General features: G+C 39.5%; 3 protein-coding genes across 5 annotated transcripts in view; 2 read left to right on the top strand and 1 right to left on the bottom strand.

The window, feature by feature from the left end:
* The first annotated feature begins 795 nt into the window (after positions 1-795).
* Positions 796-14986, top strand: LOC146455511 (uncharacterized). The gene is made up of 8 exons (XM_085094184.1): positions 796-933; positions 1188-1607; positions 6570-6652; positions 6915-6962; positions 8278-8376; positions 9232-9330; positions 10442-10540; positions 10845-14986. The coding sequence occupies exons 2-8, from the start codon at positions 1193-1195 to the stop codon at positions 13167-13169; spliced, it is 3168 nt and encodes a 1055-aa protein (XP_084950310.1). The 5' UTR covers positions 796-933; positions 1188-1192; the 3' UTR covers positions 13170-14986.
* LOC146455512 (uncharacterized) lies at positions 4478-6250 on the bottom strand. The gene has a single exon (XM_085094274.1). It carries the CDS (start codon positions 5523-5525, stop codon positions 4512-4514), a length of 1014 nt encoding a protein of 337 aa, XP_084950400.1. The 5' UTR covers positions 5526-6250; the 3' UTR covers positions 4478-4511.
* Positions 14987-20741: 5755 nt separating the features above from the next.
* LOC146455513 (uncharacterized) overlaps positions 20742-26494 on the top strand; it is a 149120-nt gene continuing 143367 nt past the window's right edge. For 2 of the 3 annotated variants that reach the window (XM_085094229.1, XM_085094228.1), the window contains exons 1-3: positions 20742-21046; positions 21229-21344; positions 23544-23644. The gene's annotated coding sequence lies outside the window, so the exon portion shown is untranslated. Of the gene's footprint in view, positions 21075-21228; positions 21345-23543; positions 23645-26494 lie in introns of all 3 variants that reach the window. The other variant, XM_085094230.1, reaches the window with a different exon arrangement.

The raw sequence follows: 26494 nt of genomic DNA on the forward strand, positions 1-26494 counted from the left end.
AAACATGGTTGTAAATTGTGAGATTAGCCTAGTCAGGTGTGCGTTATCAAATGATTCATTTGGTCCATTAAGGTGGATTTCTACTGCCGCTTAAACTTTGGCTTTACGAACGTCAGTAAAGTTAAAGCCTGGTTTCCATATGCACGTAACAACGTTGCAAACAGTCGCAAATGGTTTGCGAAAACCCGATTGCAAACACCTTCACTTATTGCGATTGTGTTTACGATTCTGTTTTCTATATGCGTGGTTGCTTTACCCAACCTCATCTCGTGACATCGTGAAAAAGGACGCGAAAATCAAAGATGGCGCTTGTAAACAGAAGGTTTATGCGTCGTGCTCAACGTCGTCTTCCTCTTGACGCCACTTCCTTCCAAGTATTGGCCTTCTTATTCTTGTGTTTAAAATCCTTAGATTTCCTGTCATTTATGGCGGGGTATTCCCTAATGTTATTCATCAAATTCTGACACTGTTTTGAGCGGTATCCTCGTCATTGGCACAATCATACTAGGACGCCATTTTCATTACTTTTACTTGCCTCTGATTCGTCACAACGTATCTCGTGCACAAAAATCGTCGCCGATTGATCGCAAACAATAAGAAACAGTTTACGATTTTATGTCCATATCGATGTTCCCTCGCTTTTGCGTTGTTGAGACTTTCCACAATCCTTTCATACATCTCTTCTTAAACTTAACATACTTGTAAACGCCAATTAAATTCACGTCCATACACACATAAAATTTACGCGACAGCATTGAGAATTCACCTTTGCTGTAGTACGGCCAATTTTGCCAAGAGTTGAGCCACTTGTTGTGCAGCAGTCAGCTGCATCCACACCGCACACAGTTTTTGGACCTCGGGCCTTAGAGCAACAATCTCCACCTGGAGAAGAAAAGGGAGTTTATGAAGCGTTACCCTTGAGTGAAGTTGATGGTTAGTGAAGCATATCAGAAACCTCGTCTAGCTTTGAGTAGAATTTACACAATGATTTGTTGTGGACATGCAATGTACAAAGGTCTCGGAATAAAGTTAACTACAGCTGTATAACTTTTTGATCATTTCTAACCGTTACTGTTTTAAAGAACAATTTTAGCAATGCAGCACAATTTCGTATTCGTTTTGTTCTCGAATGGGTTTGATTGGTGAATCAAGTTTTAACTTCTAAGTTACCTTTTTTTGATTTTCAGGTACTATGTCACTGAAGCTTAAAGTCACAACGCGAAATCTAAATGCAGAGCAGGAGAAGATGTTTAATGAGCAATTTAAACAACTCATAGATCTCTACATGAAACACAATACGCTTTGTCCAAGTAACAAGCCACACGAAGGAGTGAGTGGGTTTTTCAAGCAACTAGAAGACTCTCACAATGTACTTGTAAAGGCACTTAATCTGGGCTGTTTGGAAATTATTGTTCAATGTCCTACTCTGGAAAGCCTTGAGAGTTTGTGGAGTGACTATTGTTCTGGTCACCTGAATGAAGTAGCTGAGCGGTTCCTGGTCACCGACGAACTTAAACGAAAGTTGAACTTGGAAACTGTGAAATTAACGACAACGATATCAGAAGAGAACTATTTCATGTGCAAGAAGGCAATCATGGAAATGTCACGTAAGTTTCTGAAAAAAAAATATGAGTCCAAAAGATTTGTAAAAGAGGGTTATTAGTCTAGTGCTCAATCTTCAAGTCTTATTGATTTATTTTGCCGCACCACAAACACAATGTAAACAAAACAAAAAAAAAAAGAAAAAGATAGATGTAACAATGGCGAGGAGACCTAAAGGAAACTATGAAGCTTATATTAAGGACGGTGCTTACTGATACCGAAGTATTTTTGTCCGGTTTATGACTATGCGGGAAAAGCAGATCTTGGCAAGGGCTATTGGAATCCAAAAAGAAAATTGGGGGTAACCATGCATTTTTCAGAGATAACTAAGCAATAATATCTCTAAAAACCGCCAAAATATAAAGCAACGTGTGGGATTTTTTCCTAAATTGAAGCTTAATTATCTCTGAAAAATGCACGGTTACCCCCAATTTTCTTATGAGATACCAAAAGTATTTGCTAAGTTCTGCTTTCTCCGTATAGTTTTAAACCGCGCAAAAATATTCCTGTATTAGTAGGCACCACCCATAGGACACCCGAGTATCTCAAGATGCGCAGAACGTATGTGCAGTAACAATAGTAGGCACCGTCCTTAATTAGGTCTCCTCAGTTATTATTTTACAAGATGAAGTCAAAAAAGAAGATAAGAACATGACGACGGATACAATTACAATGTCAAACGGAAGGATATATTACGAAAAGAAAAGCTACAAGAAAATGAAAATTACTAATAGTTATTATAGAAAAACGCCTTAAGTGCTTTCTTAAAGGAGATAGAGGAGGACGAGTTGACGATTTCGGTACACAAGGAGTTGTAAAATTTAGGTCCCTGGTAAAAAACGGAAAATTGTTTGATGTTAGTTCGACAAAGAGGCAAACGATGTAAATGAGAGTTTCTTGTATGATACGAATGAATTTCTTTTTGTAAGGTGAATTTACTGTCAAATTTTAAAGGAAGGGTACGGTTTTGGTAAGAGTACATGAATGAACCTAATTGAAATAGGTGTTAGTCTTCTAGTAGCTTAGCGATTAGAACTTCGGACTGGTGAACAGAAGTTCCCAGGTAACTTGATTCCCGTAGAGGACACAGAATATTTTAACCCACGCTTGTTCTATGATAATCAACCAGCGGTCAACTAATCAATCAATTCTTAAATATACACGATTAGTCATTAAAGTATAAGATTATGATCAAGGGGTTGTGTATTTACAAAAAGTAAAAGTTACTTAAAGGTACAATAACGTAAAAACTACATACATCTGATAGATGAGTTAATCGTTTGTCTCACGATTGAGTCACAAAGATGTGGATCGCGACGTTTCGACCGCTATACTGCTGGTCTTCATCAGGTGATGGTGTCGACTGATTGCGTGACAGTATAAGTAGCACCTTGGTTTGTGTTGATTGGTGCGTTTCGATCCTCTCTTAGGCTGTTGTTGATTGGAGGCTTTCGATCCTCGTCGTTCAGAGTAGAAATTGTTCCCTCGGCCGTCCGCCTTGGTACTGATCGGTTGCTGTGTAGTTTGATCGTGGGCATCCATGCTTCCGGAATTTCAATTCCATTATCCCTATTGATGTTGTCAGGGTGAAGCCTTATGTGAATAGCCTCTTTAACCCTACGGGTGTACCAATGTGGGTCTCGGTCAATAAACTTAACCTCATCCCAGAGCGGATAGTGGCCCGTCGCATTGCTGTGTTCTGAAACGGCGGAGGATTGTGTTCGAGCAAGCCGTATGTCTCTATCGTGTTCCTTAATCCTTTCATGCATAGATCTTCCCGTCTCTCCAATATAGACCTTGCCACACTCACAGGGAATCTTGTAGACTACTCCGTCTTGTTTTGCAGGGTCGACAATGTCCTTTGGTCGCACTAGGTGTGATCTAAGTGTTGTGTCAGATCTGAAAACTGTCCGTATGCCTTGCTGTTGTAGGCAACGGCGAAGAGCCTCTGATAACCCTTTGACGTATGGTAGCACCGCAGTAGATTTAATTTCAGGCGCTGGTTCTTTTGTGGCTGTTTGTTTCTTTGTTTTCGTAATGTTTTTCACAAACGAAAACGGATAACCGTTAGAAACAAGAACTGATGAGAGGTGTTTCTTTTCTTGCGAGATAACTGATGGTTTAGTTATGAGGTGTTTCGATCTATCGTACAGGCACTTGACAATACCGCGTTTTACAGATTGCGGGTGGTGTGACTCATACGCTAGGTATTGGTCAGTGTGTGTAGGCTTTCTGTAAACACTGGTAGAGAGGTAGCCATCCGAATCTCTAGTTACCAACGTGTCAAGAAAGGGTATGGTGTTGTTGGTCTCAGTTTCCATAGTGAAGCGGATCGTTGGTTGTTGACTATTGAGGTGTTGCAGGAAAATGTCAACTTTGTCTCGACTCAAGATGGTAAAGGTGTCATCCACATAGCGTTTCCAAATCTTAGGCATACAAGGCGTAGAAGTCAAAGCTTGTTCTTCAAAATCCTCCATGTAGAGGTTAGCTATGACAGCGGATACTGGGCACCCCATGGCTGCTCCCTCTTGTTGCTCGTAAATTAATCCATCATACTGGAAGTATGTGGATCTTAGAACAAAATCCAAGAGGTCCGCAATCTGTGCAGGTGTTAAAGTCGTGCGGTTAGCAAGACACGGGTCAGCTTCTAGTTTCCGTAACGCGGCCTGTACGGCGCCTTCGATAGGTACGTTTGTGAACAGTGATTCTACGTCAAAAGACACCATGATCTCGCTCTCTAGTACCCTCTCACCGTTGATAGTGGACACGAAATGAGCTGAGTTGTTAACTGTATACTCTGATTTCCCTGTTAAGGGAGATAACACATCGACTAGGTAGGAAGACAGATCATAAGCAAAGGTGTTCACACAAGAAACTATAGGTCTCAGAGGTGTATTTACCTTGTGTATCTAAGGAAGGCCATAGATTCTAGGTGGTTGCTTATGTTTGGGCCTGATCTTATTATATACGGACTCTCTCAGGTGCCCACCTCGCTTCAGGTTCAGAAGCTTTTCAGTCAACTTTCGGCTCAAACGGTCCGTTGGGTCTTTATTAAGAAGTCGGTATGGACCCTTCTCAATCAGTGCTTTCAGTTTATCGTCATAGGTGTTTTTGTCTAGCACTACACTGGCACGACCTTTGTCTGCCGGGAGAATCATAATGTTCTTATCCTCTTTTAAACCTTTGAGAGCTTGTTTCATCTCCCTGGGGATATTAGGTTCAGGAGGCTTAGCCTTCTGGAGGATAGAGTTTACGTTTCTCCTGACAGTGTCTGCCTGTTCTGCGTCAAGTGGTCTTATTGCAGATTCAACCTTGGCAACTATCTCAGTGGCTGGGATGCTTGTAGGTGTTACAGCAAAATTTAACCCTTTCTGTAGTAAAGATACCTCAGCGTCGCTTAAGGACCTGGAGGATAAGTTGATAACCCATTTGGATTTGTCAACTTGAGGTGTTCTGTCAACATGAGGTGTTCTAGTCGTAGAAACAGAAGACTGTTTCTCGATCAACAGGTTATCGAACTTTCGTATCTGTCTGTCTCTGGTCTTATTAAACAGTCGTTTTGTGTTGCAACTGATCTTTTCAAGTATCTCAGAAGCATCTTTAGGCGAAAGAGTGGCTGTTATACTCTTCGCTGGAGAGTGGCTATCTTGCATCGCATTTCCCTTAGCCCTCTGAGCTAGTCTGATTCTCTCTCTTAGCAATCTCAAGGATGCTAGTTCGGCTACTCTGTGACCGCCTTTGGTTGGAACTGGCGAACGGACCCGAAGGTCTCTAGGAACAACGTGGTTCCTTACGCACCTTATAAGAAAGGTGAGGTGGTTAGCATATCGCGCGAGCTTGCGTGAGCAACGCTCGTGTCGACGAATCAACCTTAGGGCTGTGCGCCCATATTTCAGGTCAATATTATGAAAGGTGTTTGTCATCGTGGTTTAAAATGATAGATGAGTTAATCGTTTGTCTCACGATTGAGTCACAAAGATGTGGATCGCGACGTTTCGACCGCTATACTGCTGGTCTTCATCAGGCGATGGTGTCGACTGATTGCGTGACAGTATAAGTAGCACCTTGGTTTGTGTTGATTGGTGCGTTTCGATCCTCTCTTAGGCTGTTGTTGATTGGAGGCTTTCGATCCTCGTCGTTCAGAGTAGAAATTGTTCCCTCGGCCGTCCGCCTTGGTACTGATCGGTTGCTGTGTAGTTTGATCGTGGGCATCCATGCTTCCGGAATTTCAATTCCATTATCCCTATTGATGTTGTCAGGGTGAAGCCTTATGTGAATAGCCTCTTTAACCCTACGGGTGTACCAATGTGGGTCTCGGTCAATAAACTTAACCTCATCCCAGAGCGGATAGTGGCCCGTCGCATTGCTGTGTTCTGAAACGGCGGAGGATTGGGTTCGAGCAAGCCGTATGTCTCTATCGTGTTCCTTAATCCTTTCATGCATAGATCTTCCCGTCTCTGCAATATAGACCTTGCCACACTCACAGGGAATCTTGTAGACTACTCCGTCTTGTTTTGCAGGGTCGACAGTGTCCTTAGGTCGCACTAGGTGTGATCTAAGTGTTGTGTCAGATCTGAAAACTGTCCGTATGCCTTGCTGTTGTAGGCAACGGCGAAGAGCCTCTGATAACCCTTTGACGTATGGTAGCACTGCAGTAGATTTAATTTCAAAATTCAAAATCAAAATTGAAACTGATGATGGAATTTAGAATCTGATGTCATAGATCATGGTAGAGATCGGACACACCAAATTTAAGTTCCTTTAGTAGAACATCCTTCTTTGCCCTTCGATAATGCATCTTAGTTGTTTCATTACCGAGCTTGAAATGTACGATCATTCTTTCTTTTGTTATATCGCCATAGTGGCCATAGTCAATCGAATTCAATGCAATACAGAATTTACCAATTCGACTATCTCATTTTGTACAATTCAACGGACTGACTGGCAATTTATTGTTATCTAACCAGGGGAAGCAAGTAGCAGTGGCTTTCTGCCTGAACACACTGATCCAGCAGGAGTGGATTCACGACAGGCTGGCGAATTTCAGAAGGTAGAACTATTTCACTTTTGCTGGACACCATGAGAAACCGATGGTAGTGAATATATGCATGCGCAGGGGACCCTTTGGCAGAGGTGTTACACGAGGAATTGAAAACCACAGTCATGTTAGCAGTTACCTGCTTTGTTGTATGGATGTCAAGAGGTGTTAAACATTGCTTCATTCGGGCGAATGATGTATTTGTTTATGTCACGTAAATTTTAAGAGAATTTAGCATGGTGATGTCTCTTCCTTTTCTTTACCCTGTTTGTAGGATGGGAAACAGGTTACGAACTGGATGATTAGAGCAGAAAAGGCCAAGGTAAGTGTAGAGTTGGTATATGTATACATAAATTTTTACATTACTAGGACCTTAATGTCAAGGACGAGTTAGTCTTCAAATGAATGAGTTACATTGAATTTCAAAAGAGACAATGTAGGGCACATTATAATGGCAACCTCCAGTCTTTAAAGTAATTGGCCTTAAATCTATGGAAATAACGCCTCATTTCAAATTTTATCTGAACAAATTGCACGAACACTTTAAGGTGCAAAACGTGGATATACTATTGTCCATTTTTCCCTCCTGTCGCCATTTTGGACTTTTATTGTGACGTGGTTGGGTTGCTGCTATTGGGCAGGAGTAGAGATTCACCTTTGTGAAATTATGGGCAAGCAGACAACGTTACGAATTCCACAATATTTGCGGGCGAGAAAATTAAAGGTGGATCTAAAGCTGATAAAATCCTGTTTTGTCTGTTAATTGAAATATGGTTTTGAGGTTTTCGAGGTCTGCTTGAAATACATGTAATACGATATTCTCAACAATTTAAGGTCAATTTATTTGAGGTTGAAGGTTTCTAAAGCTCTTCACGTGACAATTTACTGCGCTGGTTACTTTAAAAGATGGAAAACATAGGATGGCCTTTGCTTCTGCATTGAAGAAGAAAAAGAACTCACGACAAAAAATCACAGCAACCATCATAAAAGGCCTCTTGTGTCTGCCAATTAATCGCTACCAAGGCAATTTCCCTATTGCCACAAACCGGAATCTTAAATACTGACAAAATCACTCAATTACTTCTTAACCAAGCCCTCAACAGAAATACTCTGATCAGTTTCCAACAACCCACAGTTAATGATTTTCAGGCCAAACTGCTAAAGTTTATCATAAACTCATTGTCTTAAAAGGGCAGTATCACCTATTTTAGTGTTTCTTTGAGTGGCCGAAAAGCATATTTGAATCGTTGAAACAATGGTCCAGTGTTGTTAACAATATCCCTTTTGGTGCACAGAAACTATTATTAATAATTACTATGTTTAGCTGCGGGTGGCTAGGATAGAAGTGGACTGCAACTTGAAAAGCTTGTCCAGCTTTTTCAAGTTCTTCTTGTGTCTTTCAGAGAAGTCGCTAAGAACTTATTATAGGTCGTTCTTCCTTGGAGAAATCCCTTAATATTTTCTTCCCGGTATTCTAAAGCAATTTTATTGAAAGCAAAGAGGCTTTTCGTCAACTATTTTACCAGTTTTGGCCAAAATACAGCAAACTCCCCGTGACAGTTCCGCTTTGAAGGGTATTATCATCATGTATTCCCGGAGTAATTATCACTCGAAGGTCGATGGGTTTTTATCAACAGGCATCCAGAAGTGCTCTGCACAAAGCGTCGATCAGTGGACTTTCTGAAACTGTCAAAATGCTTCTTGATAGTGGTGAAAATGTGGACCAAAGAGACCAGGTTTGAAATCTATTCCATTTGTGGAGATTAACGTGTACCCATTCTTATTAGTTGTATTGTTTTGCATCGCGTTGTGTTGCGTTGAATTGTATCGTGTAGCATTGCATTGCATGGTGTACTAGCTGTTTTGTATTTAAATGTATTGTTTGTGTGGAAAACCTGCATTTAATGAAATGGATAATTCTAATGACGCACACAACTTAGGAAAAAACAGTAGTATACATGTAGCGGCTCTCGTAACCTTATAATTGTTTTTATTTTGTAGCAGCTGCTATTGTTCTTAGGATTGTGCTATTGAAATAAATGTGATGTTATATTTCAAGCCTGGTGAGTGAATGAGAATGATGTATTATTCCAGTCAGTGACTGGAATAATACATCATTCTCATTCCTTCACCAGGCTTAAAATATAACATCACATTTATTTTATATACCACATGTTCGAAATTCAAATCCTAACAGTATGCAGGATGTTTGTCCCATGAACCTAGTTTAATGGCCTTAGCTCCCACGAGTCTCCTGTAGCTCAGTGGTAGAGCATCTGAACTTTCGACCCCTGATAGGTGCACTCGGATTTTTTTTCCGAGTATGCCTGTGTCACTTTCTGGAATGATACATCATTCTGATTGTGCTATTGTTCTTAGGATTGTTGTGGTGCTATTGTGCTGTTTTTTGTTGTACTATTTTCTAGGAGAGTTACAAGCCAATCACGCCTTTATACCATGGGTTTAACCACGGACTGGTTATATGACCTTTTGCAGTTTAGTCTGTTGTAAATCTGCTTTCTGATTGCAATCAAATACAGCCATTGCGAAACACCATGTAATTTTTTCTGCGCTGTCTTTATTTTTGCCAGTTTTCTCTGACGCCTCTTCACCTTGCCTGTTGGTATGGACAGGAATCTGTTGTCAGACTGTTGTTAGAACATGGTGCAAATGTCAATGCTGTAGACAGGGTGAGTTTGGTGAAAAAGCTAAATTATTGCATAAGAAATAAAGTTAATTCTTGTCTCCGGAGACTAGAAATTACAACTAAACACTGGGTTGCACTGTTTCAACACTGAGTACTTCACTGAACACCTGAACAGCATCAACCCGCACATACAATTTACCATAGAAATGGATAGGGAGGGAGTCTTGGTTTTCGAGGATACCCAGATCCATGTGGAAGATGACGTGAGCATCAAGACCACTGTCCACAGGACACCCAGTCACACCGACCAGTTGCAGAATCTTAACTTCCACTCCAATCATCACATACAACACAAGAGGTCAGTTTTCCACATTTAATTGAACAAAGCCGAAATCCTGGTCACTGAGAAAGAAGACAGAGAACAGGATCGTGAACATTTTAGAAGGCCCTCGGAGCCAATGGTTTGAGAGGTGGGCCTTTCAAACTCCATATAAGTAAACGTGTAAAAGCAAGATATAACGTGCTGTGTGAAAATATGCTTCACCGTCGAGGACTCGTTCCATATAATGTCCGGAAGGAGGAGAAAAAATGCAGGGCAGGGGATAAAATTTTCCCTGTAGACCTCCCTTGTACCAGCAGATTGACAGAACACTTGTCTTGCGTCTTTAAGAAGTACGGTATTTCCACCTACAGTAGACCGAAGAACACACTTTAAGTCCCTGCTGGTCCAAACATACGCCGAAGACGGGCAAGGTCTGTGATATGGTAAATGATATCGAGTGTGACATCTGCAAACAAGACTACACCGGAGAGACATCTAGACCGTTAGCAAAGAGGTTAAAAGGAGACCGCAAGCACCCACATCCGCCGTCCGGGAACATCTAGACGTCCTGGGGATGTGACGTAAAATGGGAAAAACACTTCATTCTTGCTAATTAACGAAGCTCTTCAGAACGTGTTTAATTGTAATTACTAGTCTCTGTAGAAGTGAGTTGTCACTAACGTTAAAGACTTAAAGATACATGTTTTTTCACATACTGACCAAATTTCCCTGAATACAGATCTGAAAGGGTCACATTTGTGTGGCTAAATATTGTGTTAGTATTTCAATTATAGAGGGTATGTATATTGACCTTGTAATCTTTCTGTTTTAGTTTCAACGCACAGCTCTTCAGAAAGCTGAACGCCAAAATCACCGATCCATAGTGCAGTTGCTACGGGAGAATAGCGCAACTCCAAGTTTTCAGCGACCGGTAAGTCACTTTCTGTCGATTTTTCTGGAGCTACCTTGGGAAAATTTAGACAGTAACCAACTTATTCATTTATATATTTATTTACTTATTTATTTAGGTGTTCATTTATGGACTTATTTATCCATGTTAATAAGATATGTAATTCAGTCTTTCTGACTGCAATATGGTTTTCGATTTAAACGATTTATCCATTTGGTTATTTTGATGTGAAAACCGACCGATAAGAAGATCAATAAGAGGAAAGTAACCAATGCATTAAATAACAAAATTCATCTTAAAACTTTTTACATTTTTTAAATTGTAGTCCAGTCTGAAGGTATTAGCGCGCAAGGCCATCCTTAACGTGGACAGACGGTCGGGTTTTAACCTGCTGCAGGCGGCTGTCTTAGAAGCGGACTATAGCATCGTTTCGAAAGCAAGTGTCCTTCTCGATGACTTCGTGAAAGAGATGAATGTTGAAACAACAGAAAACGACGCTAACGCGTTTTCTGGAAAATCTGCTACTGAAATTTTGTCAAGTCTGGAAAGGAGTAGTCCATGTCATGTTGGTATTAACAAACTTTACCAAGGCATGGTCGAGAAAGTCAAAACGCTAAGTGAGCTACACTGGTGGGTCAACAGCGACGATGCAGAAAAGGTCGTAGAGCTTGTGTTGCATGACGGCATAGATATCAATATCCCAGCAGAAAGCAATTGTACACCTCTTTTGTGGGCAAGTCAATCATCTTCAAGTACGTTGATCAAGACCCTGATTGATCTAGGTGCGGACGTTAATGCTCAAAGAACCGATGATAAAGCAGCACCTTTGTTGTTGGCGGCTTATTCTAACAACTACATGGCCACTCGCCTGCTTTTGGAGCATGCAGCTAATGCGATTATCGCAAACACTGACGGATGCACACCATTGCTGTTGTCAGTTCATCAAGGCCTCTTTCACATAATCCATTTGCTTATTAAGTCAGGATGCAACATCAACCTGGGGGACAAACATAGCAAAACCCCGCTTCATCTTACAGTCGAGAAAAACGATGAAACTCTCGTCAAGCTGTTGCTTAAAAACAGCGCGGATATGAACGTCCAAGACAATGAGGGTGATGCGCCACTTCATGTATCTGCACGTGGAGGATTTTTAAACATTTCTCAATTACTTATTGAGTCAAGATGTAGCATCAACTTAAGGAACAAAGATGGCAAAACCCCACTTCATATTGCAGTTGAGAAAAATGATGAAACTGGCGTCAAGCGTTTGCTTGAAAACAATGCGTATGTGAACATTCAAGACAGGGCGGGAAATACTCCACTTCATATTGCAGTTAAGGGAAATGATAAAACTGTCGTCAAGCTGTTGCTCGAAAACAACGCGGATGTGAACATTGAAGACTTGGATGAAGATACACCACTTCATATTGCAGTTAAGAGAAATTATGAAAGTCTCGTCAAGCTGTTGCTTGAAAACAATGCGTATGTGAACATTGAAGACTTGGATGAAGATACACCACTTCATATTGCAGTTAAGAGAAATTATGAAAGTCTCGTCAAGCTGTTGCTTGAAAACAACGCGGATGTGAACGCTGAAGACTGGTATGAAGAGACACCACTTCATATTGCAGTTGAGAGAAATGATGAAACTCTCGTTAAGCTGTTGCTTGAAAACAATGCGGATGTGAATATTCAAAGCGAGATGGGAGATACACCTCTTCATATTGCAGTTAAGAGAAATGATGAAACTCTCCTCAAGCTGTTGCTTAAAAACAACGCGAATGTGAACATTGAAGACCATGAGGGTGTTGCACCACTTCATGTATCTGCACGTGGAGGATTTTTAAACATTTCTCAATTACTAATTGAGTCAAGATGTAGCATCAACTTAAGGAACAAAGATGGCAAAACCCCACTTCATATTGCAGTTAAGAGAAATGATGAAACTCTCGTCAAGCTGTTGCTTAAAAACAATGCGGATGTGAACATTGAAGACAATGAGGGTGATGCGCCACTTCATGTATCTGCACGTGGAGGATTTTTAAACATTTCTCAATTACTAATTGAGTCAAGATGTAGCATCAACTTAAGGAACAAAGATGACAAAACCCCACTTCATATTGCAGTTGAGAAAAATGATGAAACTGGCGTCAAGCGTTTGCTTGAAAACAATGCGTATGTGAACATTCAAGACAGGGCGGGAAATACTCCACTTCATATTGCAGTTAAGAGAAATGATGAAACTCTCGTCAAGCTGTTGCTTGAAAACAACGTGGATGTGAATATTAAAGACCGGGATGGAGATACACCACTTCATATTGCAGTTAAGAGAAATTATGAAAGTCTCGTCAAGCTGTTGCTTAAAAACAATGCGAATGTGAACATTAGAGACCGGTTCGGAGATGCACCACTTCATGTATGCGCCCGTAGAGAATTTATCAACATCTTTCAGTTGCTAATTCAATCAGAATGCGACATTAACCTACGGAACTTCATTGGCAAAACCCCACTCGATCTTGCTATCAGCGAAAGTAATGAGACTCTCGTGAAGATGTTGCTTGAAGAAAAACGCGCAAGGCTCAATGTACCAGAAAGGGTATGCACCAGCGGAACAATCTTTAGAAGATCCACTATTACACAAACCTTTTAAGCCTAGGCATTATGGCGAGGTAAAGAGAGCATTTACAGCCAAATCTACAAAAGGAGATCCACTATTACACAAACCTGCTGGGCCTTCGCGTCTTGGCGAAGTGGAGAAAGAAAAGCTTGGGACGGTTACCAAAGATCTACTATTACATAAACCTGCTGGGCCATTGCGTCGTGGCGAAGTGGAGAAAGAAAAACTTGGAAAGGTTACCAAAGATCTACTATTACACAAACCTGCTGGGCAATCGCGTCTTGGCGAAGTGGAGAAAGAAAAACTTGGAAAGGTTACCAAAGATCTACTATTACACAAACCTGCTGGGCAATCGCGTCTTGGCGAATTAGAGAAAGCGGAAGAAGAACGAATTACCAGTGGTACAGACACACAGTGCTAGAAATGCTAGAAATACTAGAAGCACTGGGGAGCGACAAAGAGACCATTAGCGGCCAAATTTACAAAAGTAGATCCACTATTGTACAAACTTGCTGGACCTTCGCGTCTTGGCGAGTTAGAGAAAGCGGAAGAAGAACGAATTACCAGTGGCACAGACACACAGTGCTAGAAATGCTAGAAATACCAGGAGCACTGGGGAGAGACAAGAAGCAGCAGAGAGTGCGGCAGTCGGTAGCAAGACTATAACTGCTTGTGACATATTATTAGACTTCAACAACCAGGCCCCTGTTCCTGGAAGGCCGATAACTGCTAGTCCACAAGTAAAACACCCTACGCTAGGGTTTAAATACCTTGTTCAATTACGTTCCTTTCGCGAAAACACGATTAGCGCTAACAAGGGATAAACAGTTCAATGTTACTCACCTAGCAAGGTCAATTGACTCATTAATTGAGACAGAATAACTTTGCGCTACAAAGTCTGCAAAAAGCAATTTATGTTAGTTATAGGGGAGTTTGTTTTGCCAAATGGAAAACTTCAAGGAAGAAAATGATCCTCGAAAAGTCGTCCTTTGGCCCTTACCATTCTGGTTTGAGGCTGTCCGAGGTACATTTACAAAGTTTGCAAAGGAATTTTCATATGGAGGCTCCGCGCACCATTGGACAAGAACAACAGAGTAGATACATTGTAGTTCCACTGCACTGCGGTGGGTTTCATCCAGAAACGTACAGACTTTGCTGGAAAGTTTGTGAAAAAGAATATCGTAATCGTAAAGCGGTGTTTACACAACGGACCGATTTGTAAAATACGTTTATATATAAGAAAACAACTCTTTTATTCTAGATTTTTCACGTAGCATGTCGTTTTTATTGCATTTCAATGGAACACATATCTATTGGCAACTTTTCTGAGTGGATTTTCACTTTAAAAGTATAAGTATTTCAAGTGTCTGTCTATTTTGGATATTGTATTGCAACATTAGAATACTCTTGATTGTCCATTACTAAGGGATGGATAGGACTGTATAGTTTTTAAATAATGTTTTCTAGATCTAGATCTATTAGTTGTACAAAATATGTCACTCCACTTTCAAGAGGACTGCATACGTTCTTTAATACCCTTCAGGTTCGGTTAACAGTACAAAACACTCACATGCAGTCACAGTCTCCTTCGGACTCTAACACTCGATCGCACAAATCCTTTTTTGCTTGTTACTTGATACTCGTCAAAGTCATTCGCATCATTCAAGCTACATGTCAATCAAGTTCACGGTGTACATTGTGCACATTCCATTGTCGCTAAATATAGACAGATAGGTGAAGTGTGACCAGTTTGCGCGTGTAATTTGGTATTGCGTGACGCTAATATCCGGTTTCCGACATTAGTCTCAACCACCCACTGTGCGTGGTGTAGATCTACTTCAATAAATCACTTTTTTTCTCAGTTATTAGCCCTGTTTATATTTGATCACAAGTGGTACCACACGATTTATTTTTTTGTTATGATTTTTATTATTATTATTATTATTATTATTATTATTATTATTATTATTATTATCAGTGAAAATTGTTCTTTTATCTTCTGAACCAAAACCATATAGATTAGCTTTTATATATAAGATGTTGATATTTTACAATTTTATGACAGCAAACTGTGAAATCACTCAGGTTTTAATAGAATCAAGCTGTATCTAGTAGATTTTATTCTTGTAAATAATTAAGTTATCATTCCATTATAATAATAATAATAATAATAATAATAATAATAATAATAATAATAATAATAATAATAATAATAATAATAATAATAATAATAATAATAATGATGATGATAATAATAATTAACAATTATTCCATGAGCGCGCGTTGGATATGAGATGGTAAATAGCCAACGAGGCGCGAAGCGCCGAGTTGGCTATAACTAATCTCATATCCAACAAGCGCGAATGGAATAATTGTTTTATTAAATTCTCCGCGTTTGGACATTGCTGTTGAAGTTTACCGAATTTTTATATTTTAAGAAAAAATTTCTTTCAAGTTTAAACGACCGGATGTTGAGGCAAACTCCGACCAAAGCGCGCGAAACCTGATGATCACATGACACGCGCAGCGCTTTGCAAACGGAGTTGAATGAAAAATCGAAAGCGAAGAAAATCGGACACAGCCGGACATCTAAAATTCAAGAAACGTTTAAATGTACGAATTATAACCTTTCTGAGACCAGCATTCAAGTGCTTTTGAAGTTCCAGCTCATCGAGAAGCGTAATAGTTGTGCACATTTGAGCAAATGTTCTGCTGTGTGGTGCCGAGCGAAGGAAGAGATCAGGGCAAGGACGGCTTTTATCATGCTGAACTAAATTCCTCGCGGACGATTTAAAACACTTTAGGCACGTCCAAGTGTACGGGGTACAACCTCACTGAGACAAGCATTCAGTGCAATTTTTTGAACTTCAAGCTTATTTGAGAAGCGTAAGAGCTGTGCACGTTAGTGCAAATGTTTCGCTGAGTGGTGCCGAGCGACGGAAACGAACATTATGGCCGCCGCTCGTACGGATTTCATAGATGAACCATCTGAAGTCCTCGTAAATTCGTAAAAACATAAAGGCAGGCATGAAGCTCTTCCTGAGAAATTTCTTCGATTGGCTTTAACCTCTTACCGCCAGGATTTGCAAGCCATCCTGAAATTTTTGAAGGTAACCGGTTGTTATTGTTGTTGTTATGTGATCTAAAAAATCGTAAAATCTTGCAATTTTGAAGATTTTAAAGGAAACTTCAGAGATACGTACCATTAAATAGTGTCATACCGAACTTTGTGGCTTTTATTGTTGTTATATTGAGATGGCATTGTTTGGTTTTTCTTTCGTTTCTTTTTTTTTTTTTTCTACATTTTTCCGAAGAAACTTTTGCTTCCCGCCGAAAAAAAAAAATTAGCTTAGTGAAACCTGGGGCTTTCGTTTTCCATATAAGGTCAAACTACGGTATATGAGCTTATAACCGAGATTTAGTGAACCAATCAGAACGCTAGAAATGCAATATCCGAGGCTGAGAATTTAATAATTATTATTATTATTATTATTATTATTATTATTATTATTATTATTATTATTATTATTATTATTATTATTATTATTATTATTATTATTATACAACCGGAAAATGACCCACGGTGGCGACAAACGAGCTGTATGGGCCACACCACGGGGATGGTACGTGTGCCTCAGTGCTGATAAGTGTTGTTTCAATGCCCTACGGTATAGGCAAAAAACAGTTGATTTCTTCGTTTCTGGGCAAACCTTTTATTATCCCAATGGATGCTAATTCGTCCCAAACGAAGTCTCTGGAGTCTGTGGATCTACCATGTCACTTCATTTTGTCCTCCGTTGACATAATTAACATAAATCTATCGTCTTTGGCAATGAATTGATCCTTGAAAGGAAGTGGCAGCGCTGTGAGGTGAAAATCACAGGGAGGTCAATTGTTGGGGGTACACTAAAGCCCGGCCACCAAGACAGACTATGAAAAAACACCCAGGGAGATCGGCCTTGCTAGAATTGACTGATGCGTTTTTCCTCTCATCCCCTATGATAGTTTGAACGACTTTCATCCATAAACATAAGAAAAGAGAGGTCTAGCTGAGAAGTGGATTCGGATCCTATTTAAACCTGAGGGTTAATGTGATTGTGTGGTCAGAGTTGCAACACACTCTTCGTAGCTAACCAACCAAATGATATTACTGGATACAGTTTTAAGAACAGCAAATTACTATAGCGGGGTGAAAGAGAGAAACTTCTATTTTTAAGCTCGAAAAGGGGTGATTTGAGTGTTGGTAACTTTGTGAGTTCGTAATATGCATCCGCTGAGAAGTAAAAAAACAGGAAGTGAAATGCATAGATTTGAACTAAGGGTGGAAGAATAGATAAATGAGGGACCGTCACAGTTACGTAAATAACCTGAAAAGAAAATCCAGGCTTGAACGGGATTCGAATCCGAGAACTCCACGATAGCTGTGCAGCGCTCTACCAACTGAGCTATCAAGCCAACTGGGAGATGGTCATTTTGTAAATACGTATTACATTGTATACACTCCGTATATAAAAATATAAAATTTATATATTTGAACTGAGGGTGAGAGAATCAATAAATGAGAGAAAATCTCAGTTACGTACGCAACTTAAGTAGCTATAAACAGAACGTCAAAAGCTGATTTAGATATGACTCTGATGGCACGTTTCTGTAAAGTAACAAGTTGTCAAAGAAAGGGAGAAAATGGAAAGGAAGTCGAAAGAAAGGAAAGACAACCCAGACTGATAATTGTGGTGTAAAGCCTTTATAGAAAAGAATTTTGACCTGTGGGACAAATTTTAAGGAAAAATGTTGTCTATTTCTGTTGCCTAAATATTTGTTTGATTGCACGGCCCCTCATGCCAAGTTGCTAGCTTTAAATCTAACCGTGCGCAAAATAAATTTACTTTACTTTTACCTTATTGAACAGCTGAGTAAGTACTCCCGGACGAAGATCTGGATCGTAAAGAAATTGTCTTAGGGCTCAGTCATTAAATTGGACCTAAAATAAATCAGGATCCGCGACTATCGCTTTACTTCCAGTTTAGTTCCTTAACGAAATCAGACAGGGTTTAAAAAGATCATGATAGCAAAAAAAAAACCCCTAGATTAGGGGGATTACATGAAAGCTGTGTTTGTCCTTATGTTGTGAAACCTAGGATTTCTTCCAACACGACTATCAGTACTGTGTAGATCCTAAGTCACACCCGATGTAGAGCTTGGTCACAGTAAAATATTTCTCATATTCTTTATTCCCTTGTTTATGATTAGCCTGTGTACAGCCGCCTCCTCCGCTCATGAAAAATCTCCCCGATTTTTCCTTAGGGTAGGGGCCGGCTGTACACAGGCTAGTTCATGATCTCTCACGGTTCTGGCTCACAAGTTTTTTTAAGCACAAAAAAACCGTCTCATTTATTACAAAGAAAAGTGCCTAAATAAGTCTGCGGTCCTTATAATTCTATTCATCGACTGGCTAAATTTTTAACCTTTTATTTTGAAATAATGATATCGTGATTACCGTGAATAATTTCATTTCTGCTTTCGGTTATCAGTTAAAATCACCCGGCGCTTAAGCGTCAATCGGCTGTACCGACTTAAACAAAAAATTCTGTAAATAATTGCAACATTTGGTTTCAGTCTAACTTCAACATTATCGCCCTGAGGTTTCACTCGATCCAACAATGTCATCATACGTCACTGGCTGTGCGCGCACCCGCTTGCTCTCCTTTCGAGATTCCGAGACTCCGATGATTTTAAGCAGAGTACGTGGTATTCAAAACTTTTTTCCGGAAAGTATTCTCGAGGGAACTCCCTAGTTACAAAGAATTCGACAAGCAGTAACTGAAAATGTCTAACCTTAGGCAGTTTCGATGAAAGATCAATTTTGCTGACTTGACCCATTAATTGCCTTAATGACCCTTCGTGTAACTATGGACAAATGTCTACTCTGTCTCTGCTTTGTTCCCTCAATACTGACTACAGGCCTGTACTAACTGATAAGTGCTAATGTGTGTCAGTGGCCTCACTGCATGGGCAGTAAATTATTTAGATAAATTAAATTAATGATCAATAGCAAATGAAAATATGTAACAAAGCTAAAGTATATACGGGAGGAAACTAACAGAATCAGAAATAATCCTACCCTAATCCTATCGTGATCCTTAACTTTCAACCTCCTCGTTGAACGTCATCGAAAACTTCATTAACGGTGAACACTGATAGTTTTAAGAAATCTTTATTTATACACGGTAAAAATTCATTAGGTCTAAAAAAGTACAGAAGCTAGTATAAAATGTTAATATCTAAGGCTAAAATACATCATATAAATAGTATGTTAATTACAATGTTAAAATTTACTTAGCCTGATAAAAACCTGTTTTCCATGAATGCCGTGCCTTATTTTTTCTGTAGTATTTGTTTAAAAGTGTTTTGAAATTACTCAGAGATTCTGCTTGCCTTAAGTTTTGAGGAAGACTATTCCATAGGACAGCACCACTGTAGTTAAAACTATTTCGAAGGTAGTTTGTGCGTGGGAGTGGAATGGATAGATTATTTTCAGAATCTCGGAAAGTATAAGGATTAGTCATGGATCGACTTGTAAATTTGGACCCTATGTATTCTGGGGCAAGGTTATTAAGAGACATTAACACCATGATAGCTTTTTGTATGTCACGCTGAGTGCTGAGATTTTCCCAGTTTAATCTTTCAAACAGTTGAGAAGCATCAGTGTCATAATTTGAGAAAGTTAGGGCCTATGCTGCATGATTTTGGAGCTTTTGGAGTTTGTCAGCTAATTTGATACCACAGTTTCCCCAGGCAACGCTGCAATAATCGAATTGGGGTTGAATTAGAGCCTTGTAAATAAGATGCAGCGTTGATGAGAGAACAAATTGTCTAACCCGTTTGACTGCTGCAATGCTAGAGGGAATCGTTTTAACCAGCTTATTGATGTGGTTCCCCCCTGCCAGGAAAGGTTTGAGTCAATAAATATCCCCAGGGATTTAGAAGTTGCAACTTCGTTTATGTGGGTACCATTGATGGTTAAAATAAGACTGGCAGTTAGAGTTCTTAGCTTTTGTCTGGAGCCAATAAGCATAAACTCGGTCTTGGTCATATTCAGTGTAAGTTTGTTTGCAATTAACCATTCGCTGATGTTTTGCAAATCTTCGTTGAGACAAGATTGAATGGCATTCACATCGCTATCAGCATATGTAAGATGTGTGTCATCAGCATACATTCTAGGTATTCGATTCGTTCCAAATATTGCGAAGAGGCGGGTCTGGTTGGTGTTAGTTCGTGTTCCTTTTTGTTACCTGTTTTTTGCCGGCGAAACTGTGACTTATTATAAGTTGTTGCTTTTTTATTCTTTTCTTTTAGCCCGTAAATACGACAATTCGAACCTTCTAATTCAACGGGATTAATTTCCTCGTTTTTATGCCAATCCATATTCCTCTCTGTCCTCTGTGCTTCTCTGTGCACACATTCGGTTTGATTACGGGCTGACCGTGCCTCACACCACCCACCTCAACGACAACTAACCCCCACCCCCACCTCCAGACGACGCTTTTGTTTTATTCGTACCCAGATCCCTCGCTACTTGGAGGACCCTCGGCTTCGTGTCTCAAGATGGCCGAACTAGGTAGTGTCTAATCTGTCTAACAAAAGGCTGGATCCTGTATGGTTTATGCGGCGACGCTGGCCAAAGGAGAGAAAAACACAGACAGGAAGTCCAACTAAAAGGATAGATTAGTTTAACTGGGAGTACACTGTTTGAGAAGACACCAAAAGATAGTAAAATATCACACTGTTGGTTGTGGAAGCTTTATAACTAACCGCTCTCAGAAAATTCAAGAATTTGCTGATCGATTGACCGTGCACATGAGGAGAGCTATTGCCCGGTAACATTTGGATTACCAGACAAAGGTTTAGAGGTGCAAATCTTTGCTCAGTTTAATTTCAGTGAGTTAAATTAAATGTTTTTGGAAGTTAATAGACTTGGCATTCGATCCTTCGATTCACTTCCGGTTTTGGCAGGCTAAGAATTTCTCGACTCTTTGAGACCATACAAGATTTAAAAAGAAACTAATCATTTGACGTTTTGCCCCTTCACTAGGAAACGTACTCCGCCCCCAAGGAGACGAGGAAGATTCGACAGAAAAGATTTTATCAGACTCTGAAGCAAATTTCAAGATCAAAGACTGTATAACCCTGACAACATACTGCAACATAGTAAGTTGAAGATTAAATCGAATTCTAGCTCTCAATTCGTTAGCTTGAATTAAGCTAAATTGTATTTTTCACTTGCAAGCTGCCCCTGGTATGAGTGATGTAGTTAGAGTCCTAAGTACAGCTTAGATCATCAACAGAAAACTACACATTAAAAGTCAACTCAGGACAGCTTATTGCTTTGTATTCAGAACAACAACATCAACTAACTTTTTTGTTAAGTGACTTATCAATGACGAAATTATTTTGTAAGGGGTTATAATGTTATTTTATTGATAATCAATCAAGCAACTTTTAGAACCAAGCAAGAATTTTTTTTGCTTGATTGTAGTTGATACCATATGCCCAATTTAATCCAGAAACCTGTGACATACTGTACAGTATCTGATTTTATTTAGAAATCTTTTACCAAACATTAATTGTGCTTGTCAGTGATTAGCCAAAATGCATCACATGACACTTACTCAACTTCTTGCCCCAATAAGAAAATATCAGATATTGTCATATAGGACATGTGTGGCTCCATGCATATGCTTTATTGCAAAAATAATATTATTGAATAAAAATTAATTTCTGTATCAAGGCTGTACACTTCAGTGCGAGCTTAGCAGATCCGGGGAAAAAAAAGCAGTGTGCAATGTAACTACCGATTAACTGCCCTGGGCGCTTATTTAATTTTGGGCCCATGGGGGTGGACGCTTATTATTTCCCCAACATTTTCAGCCAGTGAGGACATTTTTAGAGAATAAGAAAACAAGGGATAACAGGTTTATTTCTCTTCAACAAGACTAAACAAAGTACAAAAGTTCAGATAAGCAAGCCATAAACAATACAAAAGTTCACTGACTACCATAGTTGCAACACAAATGACGCTCTCTTACTTCATGCTGGACTAGTACCGAAAATGTTTTAGGGGGGAGGGGGTGGGGTGGGCACTTATTAACTTTTTGAGCTCTCAGGATGGGCGCTTATTCAGAGGTGGGCAGTTGATGGAATAAATATGGTAATGTACAAATGTACAATCCTGGACAAAAATGATGGGATGATTTCCATAACTCAACACAAAATACACCCTGCCCCCATGCAATGTTGTCACGTTGCTGTGTTTCTGTCTGAATGATCCTTGTGGCTAATAAACTTCCAAAATACATAATTACTGATGACAGCACCACCAAGCTAATATGGTGACTGGTAATAAATGTCCAGAACACAAATTTCGTATCTTTCTCAGAAAATATTGGGCATGATTGTCTGAGAAAGTGGTTTTGGAAAAAATAGAATTCTGTTATATCTTTAGTAAGTAGTTAGTACATGTTAGTAAGTAGCAGTTGAGCTGGAGTATATATCACCTGAGAAAATACTAAATATATATATCTTATTCGATGGTTTTACATATAATACGCACGGATATTTTGCGAGTTGCATAGTATTTTTCCGAGCCCCGAAGGGGCGAGGAAAAATACGAGCAATGAGCAAAATGTCCGTGAGTATTATATGTAAAACCATCGAATAAGAGATTTATTATTCCACTACAAAAAGAGTTTGTTATTTTGGCTTCTCTGTTTTGGTAACAGTTTTCAAATACACCCGGCATCAACTGTCCATCGGTATATGGCGCGTACGAATGATGTAAACAACACAGAAAGCCAGTTAAATGTCTTTAATTTGATTAGATAAAATGAAAAGATAAATGACAAGTGATTGGCATGCTAAAAACTTGTTTTCGAGTCTGCATCGTTTCAAAAACTATTCTTCGTCCAGTCCGGACATTGTTGCTCCTTTTTTCTGCCTTTTCCGTCCGTATTCGCTCTGTTGTAAACCGGTCAAACCGGGACACTACAGTGTATTACGGTCTCATATTTTGCGCGTTCTCTTGACCTTATTTGGTGAAATGACATAATAGTGGAATAATAAAAAAGGATATTGCATGGTTCTTGCAGCGTTGATCAACAAAGTTGAGTTTGACAAGTTTGGCCTTGCATTTGATCATGAGAATACTGCCAGATAAAGATTTAGATCCACAAGTCATTGCGTTGGGCTGCAGCAAGTTAAATCAAATTTTTAGGTAGTTTAAATGGCCAAGTTGTACCGCTTGCATCCTTCAATTCACTTTTAGTTTGGACGGGTTTCTATCTGCAAGCAGGCAGGTTAATTCTTTATTTAAGAAGAAACTAATCATTTCACATTTCATCCCTTCACCAGTACAGTTACTCGGCCATCGAGGAGAGAGAATAGCTCTGCCCTATTGAATTTCTGACTGAAGCTCATTTCCAGACATACATAGAGTCATACAAATCTGACAGGTGAGTGATTTCTACCCCATATTTCAATAATTTTGCTTGAATTTAAACTTATTTACTGGTATACTGTTTCTTAAAAAACTCTGGTTAAGGAAATAATTTTTTAGTGACACAGTTTAATAGAGTCTTGTATATGTTGGCCCGTTTGGGGTTCAAAATGTTTATAATTTGGCTTAAACCAGTTTAATTTTTATTTTCTTTTGTACAGTATTCATTACAGTGGAACATCGATTTAACGAACCTCTATTTAACAAAGTCCTGGATATACTGAACAATATTCTATCTCCTGGCCAAAGTTACAGTAAAATGAATGGAAAAAAAAATGCATTGAATTGCGTGACAGAAGTCACCTGTGTTGAAAATCAATCATTAACTATGACCTCGATATAACAAACATTTTGGTCGTTTCCCCTCAAGTTCGTTATATCGAGGTTTTCGATATAATGAACCCTTGATTTAACGAACAAATTTGGCCGGTCCCCAGCGACTTCGTTGAATCGAGGTTCCACTGTACCATAAAAATCTGAGACAAAAACAAAAATCAAACTGATTTGAAAATTTTTAAACCCCAAAAAATTTAAACCACAATGTATATAGTTCAGCACTGGGCTTGAACATATAAATACTTTTAAACTAAGCTTTATAATGCTTTATAAACATACTGTAACAACAATAGCCATTTCCAATTGAGTGTCATAAAACTAAAACCAAATCAATTACTCTGGCCATTCATAGGAGATGTAAACAGCACAATGAACCAATCTAAATAAATAAAAAAAGAAACATATACATGTACCTTTATCCAGCACCAAGTGCAGCAAAGTAATTTATGTGCGGCTACAATATTAGGCACAATTGATTTTGGTTTTTCTTCTGATTGGTTGAGAATGTAGTAGGAGTTTTGCTAGGCAATCATTCTTACAATATCAAAGTATACTTAGCCTGCGTAGCAGACGTTTCCGTTTCCTTCAAGCCAAGCGGGGTAAGCGCGCGAGGGCATTGGGGGAAAAGGAGCAAAAAAGTAGGAGCGGGGAGGAGGGGCGGGGAAGGAAAGGAAACGCCTGCCGCTGAGCCCAGACATTTTACCGAACGCCCCCAAATGGCTTCGCTCCCTTGGGGCCTACACTGTCACGTCAAATGTCACATGAGAACCAATCATTTTTTAATAATTGCTGGTAAATCTCAGCGAAAACCGCGGCGGGCAACTTGTTTACTTCAAGTTGCAGTATTTTAGAAGATTTTCTCGAACTTTACGTCGCTCGAACGAAGCGTAGATAAAGTTACCCAAGACAAATTTTACTTATGTTTTATAATATCAACTCATTTGCTTGCAGCTGGAATTACAGACAAAATGAGCTTGTCCCACATGGCTAAAATACTTCCTCGCGTTTCCAGGATAAATTGGTATTTCGCCTAGCGTGAAATACAACGTCGTTCTAAATATTGAAAACTTCCTTTTCAGACCGTGGTTAGAACTGAAATTTTCCTGCAAAGTATTTACTTGAGGCCTCCTCAATCTATTTATGATTACAGAGCTTGAATAAAAAATTTCTTTGTTCCTACGCTTAGATCAGATCTAGGAAGATCGAAGAGAGTCTACTCACAGGGCATTCGTACGGGAAACAAGCTTTCAGACCAGCCAATGTTGCTTCCAGCTTTTTGTGTCTTTGATACCGCCGACAACCAGAACAAATTTTCTTAAATTTTTAACAATTCCGGCGGGATTTCAAAAAACGAATGACACCATGTTCATCGGTTGAGACGATAATAGGCTACCAACAAACCAAAGCGCAATGAAAACTATATTTTGAGCGTGACCGAGAATTTTGATTTTGCTTGATGTTAATAGACATTCGCTCTTAAAGCAGTCCTTTGCTCCGGTTTCAACTGAATTAACGTATCTCCCTGCGAAAGTAGTTTAGTCGTTTCCAAAGCAAAGCAAACTCGAAATCGAAAGGACACTCGAGAGAGTTGTTTTCCGCCTCGGCCATATTTTCATCTTTGATAAACGGTTAACCGGATGTCGTTTTGGTCGATGAGTTTGATTGACAGACGATTGGCCAATGGTAATACATCATTGCCTCCCGTTCGCTGACGAACGGCGTTCGGTAAAATGTCTGGGCTCAGCGGCAGGCGTTTCCTTTCCTTCCCCGCCCCTCCTCCCCGCTCCTACTTTTTTGCTCTTTCTCCCCCAATGCCCTCGCGCGCTTACCCCGCTTGGCTTGAAGGAAACGGAAACGACTGCTACGCAGGCTAAAGTATACTGTACATTAATTACTTTTGACACTCAACTGAAAATATCAAGAAGTAATCAAATTATAATCAGTAATTACATTGTAGCTGTTGACATGTAACTATATAACCCATCAAGTAGGATTGCTTGTCAGCAATTATTTAGAAATATGGATCCCATGTTGCCATGTTAAACCTAAACTAAAAGTGGGACATATCTTCAGGATAATTTGAACAATCAATGACATCAATCTTCGGAAAAAATGTCAACCTGCCAATCAGTCACTGACTATCAATACTTGTTAGTTCATGTTGGCATTTTTTGGCGATGTCTAACAATCATTGATAATCATGCAAAAGTGGTGGAGAATCAATTGTCATACACTGTAGATTAAAATTAAGAAAATAATTCTAGTTCCAGTGTCTTACATAATGTGTGGTTCCAGAAAATATCCATACCCCCACCACGGAGGGAATTGGAAATTCCCGGGGGGGGTGGGGGGTCAATGGCCCAGGAAATTCCAGAGGGGAGGAGGGGTGAATGGTTGGATAAGTTTCCAGAGGGTCAACTTCACGTTCATGTCAGACATAATTGTTCAAAATTGTAACTTACCAACTTAG

This window comes from Pavona decussata, unplaced genomic scaffold (assembly GCF_977016875.1).
Source record: "Pavona decussata unplaced genomic scaffold, jaPavDecu1.1 SCAFFOLD_273, whole genome shotgun sequence".
Taxonomy (NCBI): Eukaryota; Metazoa; Cnidaria; class Anthozoa; order Scleractinia; family Agariciidae; genus Pavona; species Pavona decussata.